This window comes from Mandrillus leucophaeus, unplaced genomic scaffold (assembly GCF_000951045.1).
Source record: "Mandrillus leucophaeus isolate KB7577 unplaced genomic scaffold, Mleu.le_1.0 Scaffold73, whole genome shotgun sequence".
Taxonomy (NCBI): domain Eukaryota; kingdom Metazoa; phylum Chordata; class Mammalia; order Primates; family Cercopithecidae; genus Mandrillus; species Mandrillus leucophaeus.
In genome coordinates, this window is record NW_012107919.1 from 3,613,054 (window position 1) to 3,631,253 (window position 18,200).

The window sequence follows — 18,200 nt, forward strand, 5'->3', positions numbered from 1 at the left end:
GTAACCAGTCCACCATTCTGCTGCCCCCTCTTTCCTTATGTGGATGTCCTCCTTTTCCTGCTTGGATTCTGACACTTTCAGCAGGGTTGCCCTTTTGCAGGGTCACCCTCCTCACCTTACTTAGTTTCTGACTCCCCACAGTAGACTGCCCTCCCTTACATGGGGAAATCCTCTTTTCTCCATTCAGGCCTGTTATTCTGTTCTGGAATGCTCTAGACACAACCCCCTCACCACTTCCTCACATACCCCTACCTTATACTACCTAACCTAATGGACTTCAGGGCTGAACTGTTTAAGAAGAGGAAGGGGTTAAATGTTTTAAACATAGTATTTGGGGGACTTTATTCCCAACTAAAATAATTCAATAAATGGAAAATTAATAGGAAAATAAGATTTTTCTCTAAAGCAGTGTGCTTTCAGTCAGCTTTTCTTATAATTTTCCATAAAGTGAAGGATAACTATAATAGGAAAACATTTGTATTTTATTCTTGAAGTTGCCTTCTATAGTTAATGCATTAACATTAGTATAGTTTTGTTCTGATATTAGAGGTATGCCTATATGTGATATTAACCAATTTTTAAATAATTAAAAATATTAAATATAGCATATATAAAAATACTGCATGTCAATCCAATTATATTATTTTCAGATTCATCTATGTGTCAGAAATGCAGCTATGTGGGAGTTTATTAGTTGGGCAGTGCTCTAGAGCTATTGATAAAATACAGCTGTGGACTATAATTGAGAAAGAATAAATGCAGAGGTGTGTGTGAATAACGGTGGCCTGAAATTATTTGGTAAATTTGCTCTAGATATAGTTTTATCTTTGGCTAATAGTAGCAGATAATAAATTCAGGATCAGAGTAATATATTGTCTTCTGAATTTTGTCTTTTCATTTTTTCCTCTTATTTTTCTAGATGACCTCAAAACATTTTCCTTTGCTTTTGTGCTGAATGCCTTAAAAAGTACTCTGATCTCATCCAGGCTCGTGTCTTTAAAATGGGATCTACATGTAGAAGACTTCTAAATGTTTATCTCCTAACCCCTAATCCATCCTACATTAACTATTTGCTGTCTCTGCTTGGATATCTAAAAGACACCTCAAACTTGACATGGTTAAAACTAAGTTTCTAAAGTCCTGCCTCCTGAAAACTGGCTTATTTAATCTTTTCCATCCTTATTAATGACAACTCTCTTTTTCCAGTTACTTTTTTTTTGGCTCTCCCTCAGAGTGTATCTGCTTTCCAACCACTTCTTATTTCATCCACTACTAACATCCTAGTCCTCGTTCATCATCCTCTTTCATCTGGATTATTACAGTAGCTTATTAAGTGATTTTTCTTGCCACAACTTCTGTTCCCTTCTAATGTGAATGTAATAGAGTGAGTCTTTAAAAAACTAAGTCAGGGCCTGGCGCGGTGGCTCGTGCCTCTAATCCCAGCACTTTGGGAGGCTGAGGTGGGCAGATCACGAGGTCAAGAGATCAAGACCATCCTGGCTAACATGGTGAAACCCCGTCTCTACTAATAATATAAAAAGTACCCAGGCATGGTGGCATGCACCTGTAGTCCCAGCTACTTGGGAGGCTGAGGCAGGAGAATTGCTTGAACCCGGGAGGCAGAGGTTGCAGTGAACTGAGATCATGCCACTGCACTCCAGCTTGGCGACAGAGCAAGACTCTGTCTCCAAAAAAAAAAGGCTAAGTCAGGCTTTGTCACATTTGTCCTCAGAACTCTGTAGTGGCTTTCCATCTCATTAGTTATAAAAACCAAATCTGTATCACACATAACGAGGCCTACAATGATTTGGGTCCCCTTGCCTTCCCTTGCCCCTCTCTGAACTCTGCTGTTCTTCACCTTGCTTACTCCCTTCCAGCCACATGGACTTCCTTGCTATTCTTTGAACACACTAGACCTTATTCCACGTTAGAGAACCTGCTGAAATATTCTTCCTTACTTCTATCCAGGTCTTTACTCAGAATTTGCTATCTCAGAAAGGAGTTTCCTGACCATCCTGTGTAATCGTCTTCCCTCATTTATTGTTTTTCTTTAACACCTATCAATATCTAATATACCATATGTTTTAGCTTATATTGCTTTTTCTCTTGCCCAGAATTTAAGCTGGGCAGGATTTTTTCTTTTGGTCCATTGTTGTACCCCCAGTGTCTATATCAATGCTTTACTTACAATAAGCATTCAACATTTATGAAAGAAATGAATCATATACAACCCATCCATTAATATAAAATAAAATAAAATATAATAAAAATCAGGTCATTCATGGCAGTAGGCTAAAAAATTTATTTCATAGGAAATGTGTAGTAATTATTGTACTTTTGCTTAAAATTTAAAAAATGTAAGTAGGATTTAAGAAGATAAGCACTCATATATGGCTGGTTGGCGTTTAACTTGGTCAATCCTCTAGAAGACTATGTAACAATTTTTTTTTGTTTTTTTTTTTTTTGACAGAATCTCATTCTGTCACTCAGGCTGGAGTGCAGTGGTGCGGTTTCAATTCACTGCAACCTCCATCCCCCCGGGCTCAAGCAATCATCCTGGCCTCAGCCTCCCGAGTAACTGGGATTACAGGCACACACCATCATACCCAGCTTAGTTTTGTTTGTTTTCAGACTTTCACCATGTTACCCAGGTTGGTTTTGAACTCCTGGGCTCAAGCAATCCACCCACCTCAGCCTCCTAAAGTGCTGGAATTACAGACATGAGGCCCTGCGCTGGCTTATGTAACGGCTTTTAAAAACCTATAAAAATTAAGAAATCTTAGAAATTCTGCTTCTTGGAACTTACCCTAATAAAAAGAGTAACTATAAAAGTCTAGATATAAGCATGTTTATTTCAGAATATTTCATAATAGTAAAAAACTCAATTCAGTAAACCTGTAAATATGAGTGATTAGGTAAGCTATGGTAAAGTTAAAAAATGGAATACTGTGTAGCCATTAAAAAGTTATATTGTACATTAATTTGTCACAGAAATGTGTTTTTTTTTTTTTTTTTTTTTGAGATGGAGTCTGGCTCTGTCGCCCAGGCTGGGGTGCAGTGACCGGATCTTGGCTCACTGCAAGCTCCGCCTCTCCATTCTCCTGCCTCAGCCTCCCAAGTAGCTGGGACTACAGGCGCCCGCCACCTCGCCCGGCTAGTTTTTTGTACTTTTTAGTAGAGATGGGGTTTCACCGTATTAACCAGGATGGTCTCGATCTCCTGACCTCGTGATCCGCCCGTCTCGGCCTCCCAAAGTGCTGGGATTACAGGCTTGAGCCACCGCGCCCGGCCGAAATGTGTTTATTATATATTAAGTAAAGTAGGTTACAAAATAGATATTTATTATCACTTTCCACTGGCTCTCTTTTAAAGTATAAATATATGTTTTTAAAAAACTGGTAGAGTGGGGCATGGTGGCTTACACCTGTAATCTCAGCACTTTAGGAGGGCAAGGCTAGAGGATCTCTTGAGCCCAGGAGTTCAAGATCAGCTTGGGCAACATAGTGGGACCCTGTCTCTACAAAAAAATTTTAAAAATTAGCCAGGTGTGGTGGCATGTTCCTATAGTTCACAGCTACTTATGAGGCTGAGGTAGCAGGAGGATTGCTTGAGCCTAGGAGGTTGAGGCTGCAGTGAGCTGTGATCATCCCAGTGCACTCCAGCCTAGGTAATACAGTGTGACCCTATCTTAAAAACAAACAAACGAATCAAACAAACAAAAACTAGTAGTACCAAAGTGTTAATGACTGTTATCTGTGGATCATGAGATGATTTGTTTGTTTAAAACAGTTGTTATGCTTGTTTTTTTTAATACTTTTCCTCAGGGAAGAGCTAATATGAAGTAACAAACTCCCCTAGACTGCTCTCTCTATCTCTCTTGCTTTATTTTTGCCTTAGTGGTTATCACTCTCTAACATGCATACATTTTACTTATATTTGTCGGTCCTATCACCACCCCCCACTAGAAAGTAAGTTTCTTAAAGGTAAGGACTTCGTTTTGTTCACTGCTATATTCCAGGAGTCTAGGAAAGTATCTAGCATATAGTAGGTGCCATAAATGTGTTGAATAAATCAATAATGGTACACAGAAGATAAATGCCACATTTTATAGCATGTAATTTTGATACCAGAGGAATTTGTTGTAGATAATTAAAGTATTTTAATGAGATTTTCCCCCCTTATTTTTCAAGGTTTCTAAATACTCTTTACAGAAGAAAGTGAGTGAAATGGTAAGGAAATTACAAAACATATTTTCCCCCCATCTGGATTAGTACTTAGGGGGATTAGTATTTTTGTGAATAAAATGTGACATATATAGTGAAAAAATTAATTGTTGAAACTGGATATTACTGTCCCCAGTAATATTAAAGGGGATATTTGCAATTTCGCGTGTTGCATACATGAATTATTTCACAAATTTATTTCTAGATTACATAGTACTTATACAGGTTGAGCATCCCAAATCTGAAAACTCAAAATTTGAAATGCTTCAAAATTGGAAACTTTTTGAGCGTCAACATGATGCTCAAAGAAAATGCTCATTGGAGTATTTTGGACTTCAGATTTTTGCATTTGAGATGCTCAACCCATAGGTATAATGCAAATATTCCAAAATCCAAAAATATCCCAAATATGAGATACTTCTGGTCCCAGCATTTCTGATTAGAGATATTCAACCTGTATATTTAAAATACATTTTACACAGTTCCCAAATTATTGTTAGGGTCTTATAGTGAAAACAAACAACAAAACTCTAAAACCTCTTATTTTAATGGTATCTCTTCTAGATATTTATGTAAACATGTAATTATTAATTATAGCCTGAAAAGAACAAAATATATGAAGCAGTATTTGGGATATAACATTTATCCCTTATCAGTCTACACTTGGGATATGGTACTGATCCTACATTGTTCAACAAGTATTTATTTGCTGTGCATTCCTCTTTTATAGTCTATTAAAAAATGAATGTTTTTGCTTTTACAGCATAACGCTTTAGGGAATATTTACTTTGATATTTTTCCCTTCTAGCCCTATTTTATTCGGAAGGATTTTCTTTTCTGTGTTTTTGGTTGACCAAAATTTTCCTATATCCACTTAAATTGTCAAAGGGCTTTTTGGGTGGGGTTATGCTATTCAGTCTTCATTTTTTGGAGCAGACTTTAAAGCAAGTAAAATTAATTTTTGAGTAAGGCTTATATATTATATATATGAGAAGTAAGAAATGAACTATCACCCCTTCTGACATTACATACAAAAACATAAAGTATTTTGCTTCTTGAAATTGTTTGGTGTGTTAGAAAATAAAAGAGCCATAGAGAGATTGCTAAGCTTGATTGAATAAAAGATGTGAAAATTCTGTTGCTGTTCAACTGGAAAGAATAAAAATAATGTTGTCAGACTATTTTAAACCATGATTTTAATTAAGAAGCTGAAAAACTAGATTCTGGTTTAGCTTTAAGTACCATGACATTTGTACTGAAAGTCATCTTCAACGCTACAGTGGTTTTACACAAAATATAGTGAAATTGAATAATGTGCCCTTTGACCTGGGAGATGAGGCTACAAGTTAAAGATCAAAGGCAACATAAAATGTGTTTTATTTTATTCCACTTTCAAATTTCATCAAACAGATACTTACGATCTTTAAAAAAAACATAAAAACATGTATATACTTATTCTAGTTTTTGGTCACTTCTAAGCTTTTTGTTATTGTGAATTACAACATTTATACCTACTAAAATGATATTTCAGTTATAGTCATAATATTTTTTTCTGACAGTTTAAAGCATTGCATCAATTTTAATTTAAAAAAATTTATATATTGATATATATTTAATATTTTATATTCATTCTGGCAGAACATATATATTTTGGATTTAAAAGTTAGAAGTACTCCTTTTTCTAAGCATTCTTACATATATTCATTTTACATTATTCCTGTTACATTATTATTATATAATTCAGATGACTTGTTCTTTATTCTAAGTGCTGTATAGTATTCAGTAATTCAGTTAATCTTATTTTATTCCAAGCAGTACATTATTCTTTTATGTTATTTGTTTCCATGGGCAAGACAGGAAGCAAGATAGCCACTAGTGTGAAGGCAGGACTATGGGGAGCAATAAAGTTAGGGTCCTAAAAGAAATAGCTTGAAAAGTAGTATTAAGAAAATGTCAAGTTTATGAGCTCCTATAGGTGAGTACTTAACTACTAGTAAGTTTCTGTCTTCTGTGATTCAGTAAGCTGATTATCTTTTAGAGGTAGTGATATGTTCTGAGATAAATTAACATAATCACAAATCAAACCATTTTTCCATCCTTTAAAAGTACCTCCCCTTTGAAAAAAAATCTCAATCATTACCAATAAAAAGGATGCAATAAAAACATGTGAGAGAGAAATCTTAGGACATTACATTTATCATCATTGTGATCTGGTCATTGATACAAATTTTTCCTGCTGTGTTTAGTGATTACTATATAGATGATCATGTTGGTTAATAATTGAATTTATAGGTGTCTGTGTTGTAAAACTGAATAGCTAATACAGCTTAATGAAGGAAGTAAACTTATCAAACCATTGTCATATTGTATTTCTCTTCTGTATATCATTTTCCTCTAAATAAAAGATTTACAAGAAAGATTTTTTTCCTTAGGAAATTAAAGCAATTTCAATATTTAAGGTTTTGATAGATTAAGAATAACCACATACTTTCTTTCAGAGTAGAATATTTTTAAACTGAAGACTTATCTGGAAGTAACTTCATGATCATAAATATTATGTATATATGTACACACATACATTAGCAGCATGACTTTAGGTTTTTAAAGTAATCTATGCCTCTTATTTGCAACTGAAAAGGTAAGGATATCTTAAGAAAGATGCCATAGGTTTTTGAAAATTGAGTTTTATAACTCCATTGATTTAGTTTAGGTTCATATTGAAGAAATTAGAAGATTAGTTACAAAATTGGAAATGAATATGTTAAATTTATTTTTTGATTGTTATCTTTTCCTCTAAAATTTACTCTTAACAAACTGATTGTTTTAAGGGAAACTAATTTTATCTCCAGAAGTTTTCAAATCAGTCGTCTTAAGTAAACAGAAAAAGGGGGAAATGTGAAGCTGTGCATTTTGTCAGTAAATATATTTCTAAAAAGTTGTGCGTAAATATTTTTACATTATTCCCATTTTAAATGCTTCAAGGCTTTAAAGTAAGCTTTTAGACTACACACACATACAATTATGGATATGCTATTTTTCCTCTAATGTTGACTTTCATAGGTTAGATTTGTTTAAAACGAGGTGTACATGTGTTTAATAAGCAATGAATGCTGACATTTTTTGTAGGCTGTCTTTGCATTTGATAGTAAAACTGTGTAAAAGAAAAAATAATTTGAATCGATTCATGCAGGTAAAAAGAACCAAACAATATGTACTTAACTATTTCTTAATCATCTCAATAAAATAGCCTTATAGTACATTAAAGTTTTAATAATAGTAAAAATCAATTTATTTGTATTCTTTAAAATATTCTTACATCTCTAAAGTGTTATTACCAATTACTTTTTGTTATTGCTTTTCAGAGAATTTAAACTATTTGTTGATAGTCATGAAATTAGTGGCAAACTGGACAATGGACCTCTTTATCTCATTTTCAAAACTAAAGCAGTGTAGTAAACTAGGTTCATATAGGCATATATGGGCTAATAAGCTGTAGGTACCCATGTGATTTAGAAGTCTTAATGGTATATATCATGGCCATTGAATATGCTACTGTGTTTGAAAATCAGAATTATGTCATGCAAACAAATGCAATGAAACTGCAATTTTTGTCTCAAACAAAGGATGTTGGAATAGAGTATATCAGAAATTAATGTATACAAACCTCAATGCATGAAATCTCTTTGATCTTTGCTACATTTTTAGTTAACAGAATTGTTAACCTTTGTAGGCATTGACTACCTATTTTATTCATCACTTTTTAGCTGAAAGGTTAAGAAAGCTTTTGTGGGATGATGTATTATGTAGTAGATAGTATTCTAAAGAAGGCTACATAAATATTGATTAGAATAAAAAATTAAAACTTCCTTGAATTGGCCAGGCATGGTGGCTCACGCCTGTAATCCTAGCACTTTCGGAAGCCAAGGCGGGTGGATTGCCTGAGTTCAGGAGTTCGAGACCAGCCTGGGCAACACGGTGAAACCCCGTCTCTACTAAAATACAAAAAATTAGCTGAGCATAGCGGCGTGCGCCTGTAGTCCCAGCTACTCAGGAGGCTGAGGCAGGAGAATTGCCTGAACTCGGAGGCAGAGGTTGCAGTGAGCCGAGATCATGTCACAGCACTCCATGCTGGGCGACAGAGAGAGACTCCGTTTCCAAAAAAAATAAATAAATACATAAAAACTTCCTTGAATTGAAAAAATGCCATTAACCCGATTTTCAGTGAAATTGTGTTAGGTTTCTAGACATCTGCTGAGAGCTAATATAATTCTCTCAATCAAAAATTAAGGGGTATTTTAGAAGAAAGGAATATGGTTCATTATTGCTCACCATTACTGATAATAGTAACTACCCAGGTAGGCATAAGCTCTCCAGGACTAAGTACATTTATCAACTTGTTTGCATTTATAACTGCTGTAAAATTAAATCAAATAAGTAGTGAAAAGCCTGATGACATACATGAGAAACTTTCAACTGATATATCATAATTATTACCAATAATATTACCATTTTAAAAATCATTTAAAAAATAGCTTTGAAAAAGTTAAGACTGTCATCAGACTTGCCAAGATAATATAGTTAGGTACAACTAAAATGGTAATGTGTGTTCTTCATGTATAAATATATATGTGTGTGTGTATATGTGTGTGTGTGTGTGTGTGTGTGTGTGTGTGTGTGACGGAGCCTTGCTCTGTCACCTGGGTTAGAGTGCAGTGGCGTGATCTGAGCTCACTGCAACCTGTGCCTCCTGGATTTAAGTGATTCTCCTGCCTCAGCCTCCCCAGTAGCTGGGATTACAGGTGTGCGGCACCATGCTTGGTTAACTTTTGTATTTTTAGTAGAGATGGGTTTCACCATGTTGGCCAGGCTGGTCTCGAACTCCTGACCTTGTGATCCACCCGCCTTGGCCTCCCAAAGTGCTGGGATTACAGGCATGAGCCACCGTGCCTGGCCGTTCATGAATATTTTTAAAAGGCCATGCTTATTCTAAATAAAAGTTAATTAAAACTATTGATACTTTTATCAGTTAAGGAATAATAACAAATCATTTTATTGTGATATTTATATGATGGGCTCTGTTTTTTTGTTTTTTTTTTTTTTTTGAGATGGAGTCTCGCTCTGTCGCCCAGGCTGGAGTACAGTGGCACGATCTCAGCTCACTGCAATCTCTGCCTCCTGGGTTCAAGTGATTCTCCTGTCTCAGCCTCCCAAGTAGCTGGGACTACAGGCACCTGCATCGGCTAATTTTTTGTATTTTTAGTAGAGACGGGGTTTCACCATGTTAGCCAGGATGGTCTCGATCTCCTGACCTCTGCCCGCCTTGGCCTCCCAAAGTGCTGGGATTACAGGCGTGAGCCACCACGCCCGGCCATGATGAACTCTGTTTTTTAGTGCTTTATGTATGTTAATTCATTTTATCCTCACAGCAACCCTATGAGTGAAATACTATTATAAACGTCATCCTAAAAATAGGGTAGATAATTTACCCAAGGTCACACTAAATTGCAGAAATAAGATTTAAACATAGGCAGACTAGCTTTTGACCACTATGCTCTACTACCTGTCCTTTGGTTTTTCTTTTCTTTTCTTTTTCTTTTTCTTTTTCTTTTTTTTTTTTGAGATGGAGTCTCGCTCTGTCGCCCAGGCTGGAGTACAGTGGCACGATCTCAGCTCACTGCAATCTCTGCCTCCTGGGTTCAAGTGATTCTCCTGTCTCAGCCTCCTGAGTAGCTGGGATTACAGGTGCACGCCACCATGACTGGCACATTTTTGTATTTTTAGTGGAGACGGGATTTCACCATGTTGGTCAGGATGGTCACGAACTCCTGACCTTATGATCCACGCACCTTATCCTCCCAAAGTGCTGGGATTACAGGTGTGAGCCACTGTGTCCGGCCTGTACTTTGGTTTTAAGCAATAAGAAATGCCTCTGGTTAACTTAGGGGAGGCATTCACAATCAGCCAGAGAATAAAGAATTGTTTGAGAATGAACAGGGACTCAGAGTAATTCCAGAGTTTATGAGGCAGGATGTAGCAACCCACAACAGAGGTCTCGTATCAGTTTGGATAGGATCACTACTGAACTTCTTTAGTTTTATATAGTCTTTTTGTTCAACATTCAAATTCCAAGAAGGTAGCTATCAATTGGTTTAATTTGAGAACATGCCCTTCTCTTAATTAGGGAAGAATGGGACCCCTGAATTTTAGTCCTGTTGTAATGTGTAGTCCACGTTGTAATGAAGAAAAAGTATTTCAATACAGTAAATTGTGGTGCTGTTAGATAAGGGAAATGGATGCTGGTTAGGCAAAATCAAATTTTTACTATTAGAACCCCCTCTATAAGACAACAACGGTTCATTCAGAAAACAATTATTGAGTGCCAATGGATGGGCCTATACTGTTCTTTGTTTAGAACTGCTCATCATAGAAGGTGAAGCAGATGGGGAAAAAAATGAATGAAAGATGTGAAACCAATTAATGATTCTGCTAATGTCAAGTGAAGATAAAAAAACTTTTAACAAGTGTTATTGATTTTTATTAACATAATATTTAGTTTTTAAGAGTTAAAAGTCATATTCCTAAGTATGGTAAGAGTAGTTCCTTTAGCTGAAAGCAGTGGAGGCCCATATAATATTATATAAGTAGGGTCTGATTTTTACCAATTATGTCTCCAGTTTAAGTAGACTATCTACTATCCTATGTTGCCTCCCTGTCACTGAGAGATATTATCCTTGTCATTTCTTTTTCTTTTTTAGAGATGAGGTCTTGCTTTGTCACCTGGGCTGGAGTTCAGTGGCCGAACATAGCTCACTGCAGCCTTAAACTCCTAGCCTCAAGCAATCCTCCCACCTCAACCTCCCAAGTAGCTAGGACTACAGGCATGTGCCACCACGCCCAGGTAACTTTTATTTTTGTAGAGATGGGATCTTGCTATGTTGCCTAGGCTGGTCTCAAACTCCTGGCCTCAAGCATTCTTCCTGCCTCATCATTTCATTTCTTAATGCAGTGAGAAGGTACTATATTAATTAAAATCTATGTCAGAAAAATTACTTGAATTTTAGTAATGCACATTGAAATTATTCTAGCAAATTGAAAGGACAAAGAATCAAAACAGTGATCTAGATAGATCCTGATTATTCAAATGATTTAGAGAAAGAAAAAATATCTCCTAAAGTACTAAAAATATTGCTTTAATTTTCTCCTCACTTTTCTTAGTGTTAAGCTGATTAGCGTTTTTTATAAAAAGATTTTGAAAAAGAAATTGCAAACAAGGGAAACATAACATGAAGTGACTATTTTGCTATAGGAAAAATATGTTTGCTTTAGTTTTACACAGATTTAGAAATGTCTCCTAACAAATATTCCCTCCTTGCAGTTTACTCAGAGAGTACTTTTAAATGACATTTATTTATGTTATATTACTAACAGCAGTTGTTTACCACAATATATTTTTATATATTTGTTGTGTGTGTGTGTGTGTGTGTGTGTTATATGTATAACATTTAAAATTACTCCTCAAAATAGGAACAAAAGGTCCAGTTACATCTTCTGGCTAAAGAAGACTATCATAAGCAACTGAATGAAATTGAGAAATACTATGCCACAATAACAGGTCAATTTGGATTGGTAAAAGAGAATCATGAAAAGTTAGAACAAAATGGTATGTGCTGTCTTATTTAAATATAGATATTCAGTAGAGAATGTTTGAATGGACTTATTTACTAGGAATACTTTGAATTTCTATGATAATACTGATAATAGTAAATGGCAGTTAATGACTGTTACCTAAATTTAATAACGTATGTATTGCATTGTTACTGTTTTCCCTGTTTATCTTAATGATACTTTCTTTGAAATACACATTGAATATGATGCTTTCTTAAGTGTCTTTAATGTTGCAGTACGGGAAGCAATACAATCAAACAAAAGACTTTCAGCTTTAAATAAAAAACAAGAAGATGAAATATGCAGTTTAAAGAAGGTATGAGTGATATAGTTTCATACTAAGTAAAAATTGTAATGTAAAATAGTCTTATGGGCTATTACTAGAGGACAGTTGGGTAGAATTTTTTGGTAGGATAAATAAAATGTTTTCAATACAGATGCATAAATTTTGAATTATGATTCCAGTAAAGGTAATTAGTGCATTTGTTGTAATCCATTCAAAATATTATTTCTTTGACTTGTGACCAGTAGCATGCATTTTTATGGTGACATGAATACCTTATAAGGATTCATTGTATGTCATCCCTATTAGCACCATTCATTCAATATTTATTGAGTGACTTTTATATACTGGTTGCTATGTGGCACTAAGGATACAGCTATGAAGAAAATAAAACATGTTTCTACTTTTATGAAAGTTAGAGTCTGGTGGTGGAGTCAGGCATAAAACAAATAATTACACAGACTAAGTAATATAAAACTATTATAAATGAGCGGAAGAAAAAGTAAAAGGTGTGATGACATCACAGGTGACTTTATTAGATTGGGGGTAAGAGGGTGGAGGAGGGAAGGGAGCATGTTTTGGGCAAGGGGAATAGCATGTGCAAAAGCCTTGAGACAGGAAAGAGTTTAGTATATTTGAGGAACTAAAAAACATCTGATATGGCTGGAGCATCATGAATGAAGCTCTGAATTGAGCATTTGTTTGTTGCTTACTGAGCTTCAGTATCCCTTTGCCTTCTTCCTAACCTTATCCAGGTTTTTGTTTTGATGTTTCCAGCTTTAGAGCTGAGCCCCAAATTGGCAGGAGAGCACAAATATATTTCTTTCCTCTGACCATAGGCATTGGTTCAGGAATGGATAAATGACTTTAGCTAGCTTCTGGTTATAAACTAGGAAGAACGTAACCTCTACCGTGGCTGGCAGTCAGCCTACAACCATGAGAAAAGCCAACAAATAAGAACCTGACAATGTGGATGCCAGATTGGTATGACATAAAGAAACTCGTTCTTTGATGACATTATTAACTGAATCAACCAACCCTGCATCTTGTCCTACCTCTAGACATTTGAATTATGTGAACCAATAGGTCCCCATTATTACTTAAACCAGGTTGGTTAGGGCCAATTCCGTTTTCCATGATTTGCAACTAAAAATATTCCAACTGACACAAAGGAAGAGTTGGTACGATAGGAGTAGGTAAGGCTTTGTTCTTTCTATAGAGAATGACGTCTGTTTTCCTTTTCCCACTCCCTTCCAATCCCTCTCTCAATACCACTTTGAATCATTTTAGGACCACCTCCCTACCTCGGAGAGAATTCAGTACCTATGCTTACTGGCACTCCATAAATATTTTGAAACAATATTTACCGAGTATCATTTAAAATGCACTTAATTTGTAGTTATTTATTATATTGGTATGCAAAAAAATCTTCTGTTTGCCCCTCCAGATCTGTACTTACCTTTTGAAGGCTTATGTATATAGGTTGCATCAATGGGCTTCTATATCTTCTGACTTCCTGTTGAGCTGGGCCAGTGGAGAGCCTAGGCAGGAGATGGGAGGAAGGAGAGAGTGAATCAGGGTATTTATTCCCCTGTTTCTTCCCTCTGAGATAACTTCAGGCTGGCCATGTCCCTCAATAGATCACTACTTCTCTCAAATTGGCCTAATCTACATGATCCTGTCTCTTTTTGGGGTTCCAGTAACCCCTCTTCTTGACCTTCTGGGTCTAGATGTGGTGACAGCTACAGTGCTGCTAGTCAGTGGAACTTGTGCCATCCCTTGTGGTTCCTTTATATCCTCCTGCACCTTTGCAAATAAACCCATCTTCAGATTATCCTAGTTTATGTGTGCCATCTGTTTCTGTTGGGATTCTGACATACTTAGGGTAAAACATTAGTGAGGCCAAAGTTAGGAATTCAGTTTTGTATTGGCTAATTGATTCAGTACAGAGAAAGTTGTTTCACAGTCAAAGATTGCACTCTAAACCTAATCTATATTTTTAGTTGTATATTTTGGACTCAAGAGATAAATGAATACGAATGGCATCATTCAGATATACCATTAATTCTGAGGAAAATAATAACTTCTACTAATTTGGGTCAATGTTGTTGTCTTGACTCTAAAGGATTCTATTTTTAAAAGGAAAAAAATACCAGAAATCCGAGCATTTTACTTTTATATATACATAGACTTTTACTATTTTAATATAATTTAATATATTTTAATTAATAAACAATTTTTAGAGAGTTTTAGGTTCACAGCAAAACTGAGTGGGAAGTACAGAGTTCCCGTATACTCCCTGTCCTTACACATGCGCAACCTGTCTCACTATCACATCCTCACTAGCATTTGGTGTTGTCAGTGTTTTGGATGTTGGTCATTCTGACTGGTGTGTAGTGGTATCTTGTTTTGATTTGCAGTTCCCTAATGACATATGATATTGAATATATTTTCATATACCTACTTGTCATCTGTGTATATTTTTTGTTAAAGTGTCTGTTCAGGCCTTGGGCCCATTTTTTAATTGGGTTTTTTGTTTTCTTATTGTTGAGTTTTAAGAGTTCTTTGTATATTTTGGGTAGCAGTACCTTCTAAATGCTAAGTCATAGTTCAAAGACCATTAATATTAGAATACTGTTGACTGTGATATGTATATCTTCACTGTTAATAACTGCCAGTATATTGGTTATATATTCCTTGGACTTTATTCTTATGCCTGAGGGATCAGAAAGTAAAAGCATAGGTGTATTTCAGTACAGAACATTAGAATGGGTGGTGATAATCATGTTTCTGGCCCTTAAAAGTCTGTCTATTTAGCAAATTACTTAAGAGTACAATTAATATATATGTAGAAAACATTTCTTTTTAGATACATCCTCGAAAATTAGAGGTGGCTCTTTTTAATATAAAGAGAAAAAGCTATAATTTAAAAAATCTGTTTGGAATCCCAAGTAAGAATTATTAAAAAGACCATACATTTCTATCGATATAGATTTCAAATACAAATATAAATAACTATTAAATCAGTAGTTGTGAATAAACACATTTTTGTTGATGTCACTTTGGTTCATTTATGTTTTAATATTTTTAACAATGACTTTAGTAATTAAATAACATTCATAATTAATTTGGAATTAATTAATATGAATATTAATTAATTCATATCAATTGATTTCATATGAATATGAAATAACATTCATGTTAATAAAATAAAATTCATATTAATAAGCCTTTATACAATTAGTTTATGCAGTCTTATGAAAATATGCCTCATAAATTTTGTACTAATTTTTTTGCATTAAATGAAAACAGATGTTTCATTGTAACATAATAGACTATTATATTTCTTTTTTTGTTATATACTTTAAGTTCTAGAGTACATGTGCACAACGTGCAGGTTTGTTACATATGTATGCATGTGCCATATTGGTGTGCTGCACCCATTAACTCGTCATTTACACCAGGTATATCTCCTAATGCGATCCCTCCCCCCTCCGCCCACCCCACCACAGGCCCCAGTGTGTGATATTCCCCACCCTGTATCCAAGTGTTCTCATTGTTCAATTCCTACCTATCAGTGAGAACATGCAGTGTTTGGTTTTCTGTCCTTGCAATAGTTTGCTAAGAATGATGGTTTCCAGCTTCATCCATGTCCCTATAAAGGACATGAACTCATCCTTTTTTATGGCTGCATAGTATTCCATGGTGTATATGTGCCACATTTTCTTAATACAGTCTATCATTGATGGACATTTCAGTTGGTTCCAAGTCTTTGCTATTGTGAATAGTGCTACAATAAACATACATGTGCATGTGTCTTTATAGCAGCATGATTTATAATCCTTTGGGTACATACCCAGTAATGGGATGACTGGGTCAAATGATATTTCTAATTCAGGACATAGGCATGGGCAAGGAATTCATGACTAAAACACCAAGCAATGGCAACAAAAGCCAAAATTGACAAATGGGATCTAATTAAACTAAAGAGCTTCTGCACAGCAAAAGAAACTACCATCAGAGTGAACAGACAACCTACTGAATGGGAGAAAATTTTTACAGTCTACCCATCTGACAAAGGGCTAATATCCAGAATCTACAAAGAACTTAAACAAATTTACAAGAAAAAAAATCAAACAACCCCATCAAAAGGTGGGCGAAGGATATGAACAGACACTCACTTCTCTTTTTTATTTTCTTTTTTTTTTTTTAAGACGGAGTCTTGCTCTGTTGCCCAGGCTGGAATGCAATGGCACAATCTCGGCTCACCGCGACCTCTGGCTCCTGGGTTCAAGCCATTCTCTTGCCTCAGCCTCCCAAGTAGCTGGGACTACAGGCATGTACCATCATGCTTAGCTAATTTTTGTATTTTCAGTAGAGACGAGGTTTCGCCATGTTGGCCAGGCTGGTCTCGAACACCTGACCTCAAGTGATCCGCCTGCTCAAAGATCCACCTGCCCAAAGATTACACATGTGAGCCACTATGCCCGGCCTGCCGATTATATTTCCAATGCACAATTTAAGACTCTGACCTATAGATGGAGATGAGGCTCATGTAGATTCATGGAGAGATACCCTTAGTGGATTTATGTAAGAAGATGCGGAATGTCTTTCTAGGTGTGAGAAGAATGGTGTTGCTCATGAGGACACTTCCTCTTTCTCTCAGGTCTTGGGGCCTAGGCTAGGGCTACTTAAATGTACTAACATGTCATGTAATAGTGGTCTCTGTCACTCTGGAAACCATTAGTGTCAGTGTTCATGCTGCAAAGTTGTTCTTGGAAGACAGACTGTTACAGAAGGGTAAAGTGAGAAAATTTAATTACCTTTGCGACTTCAAAGTTCAAGTAACTGAAAGGGTGAGAATTTTAAAATACATATTCAGAGCCAAGTTTTAATATTGTAGACATTGTAAGTACACTAATTTTATATTTTATGTATCTTACGTAGCTTTGATTTTTAACTTTGGGAAAAGCTTGTTTTTCTTTTTTAAACTGTCTTTTTCAGAAGAGAATCAAATTTTGTAACATTGGTTGTATCACTTATTTAAAACTTCTAATCATTAATTTTCCCAAAGGTAATTTCCATTTCTCTTATACTGTTCTATGATTTTGTCCAGAACAGTTGTTATTGTGATAAGATGGAATTCCTTTTTTTTTTTTTTTTTTTTGTGGAGCAGAGTTAAACAGACCAAACTTAGTGGTTAGATAAAAACTAGGTATTACCATTCTGAATGCTGAGTTCACCATTATGGCAATCATGAAGAATTCCTGATACTATCTATGAGCAGCATTCATAACCTCTGCTATTTGTCTGAGTAAATGTCAGAGCACTCAAGGAGATAGTGATATTAAACAGACTACCCCTTACCAGAAAGGGAGGGGTGAAGGAGAAAAGAGCGCAATATTTATGACTCCAGGAACTATAAGTTGTAATTTAATGAGATCAAAGCATTGCTGTTTATTTGCTGCACTAATAGCTTTGAATAAAATGGTTAGAAAACAGACAGTGTACTAAAAGTTCAAGATATTTAAAGGCTTATAAAGTCTATAAAATCAAAAGCATATTTTTCAGTGGAAGATCTTTTAGTGAGGTCTCTGATTTTAATTTATTATGCTCTTGAGATTAAGTAATTAATATATAAAAGAAAAAGAAAGATATAAAAAATTATTAGTTTTTACTTTTGTCAGTCATATACTGATTTTCTATACCCTTCTCCTCCCAACCTCCCTATTGTCTCATAGCAATAATTGTAAGAGGAATTGATGCATTTTAGAGTATCTCCTGTAAGACTTAGCTGATTATAACAGCTCCATGTTTTCAATTGTTGAAAAACGTAGAAAAACATAGACATTTGTCCTATTTTGTAATCTTGAAGAGGAAAAAACTTTTAGAAAACCAATCTTTATGCAGAAGATTATAAGCCATTTTATCCAAATACAAGTTTTACCCATATACCTTTTATCAACAGGACATTGCGTTTTAGGAGTGAACCTGGAACAGATCACTAGTATAAAACAAGCTATTTTATT

The 18,200-nt window shown here is 35.2% G+C and overlaps 1 protein-coding gene across 2 annotated transcripts in view; it reads left to right on the forward strand.

Moving 5' to 3' along the window:
* The window catches only part of CCDC73 (coiled-coil domain containing 73), a 172,946-nt gene that overhangs the window by 87,866 nt on the left and 66,880 nt on the right, over positions 1-18,200 (forward strand). For both annotated transcript variants that reach the window (XM_011965578.1, XM_011965579.1), the window contains exons 7-9: positions 4,191-4,229; positions 11,748-11,883; positions 12,125-12,204. In XM_011965578.1, the coding sequence (XP_011820968.1) occupies positions 4,191-4,229; positions 11,748-11,883; positions 12,125-12,204 (255 nt within the window). The remainder of the gene's footprint in view (positions 1-4,190; positions 4,230-11,747; positions 11,884-12,124; positions 12,205-18,200) is intronic.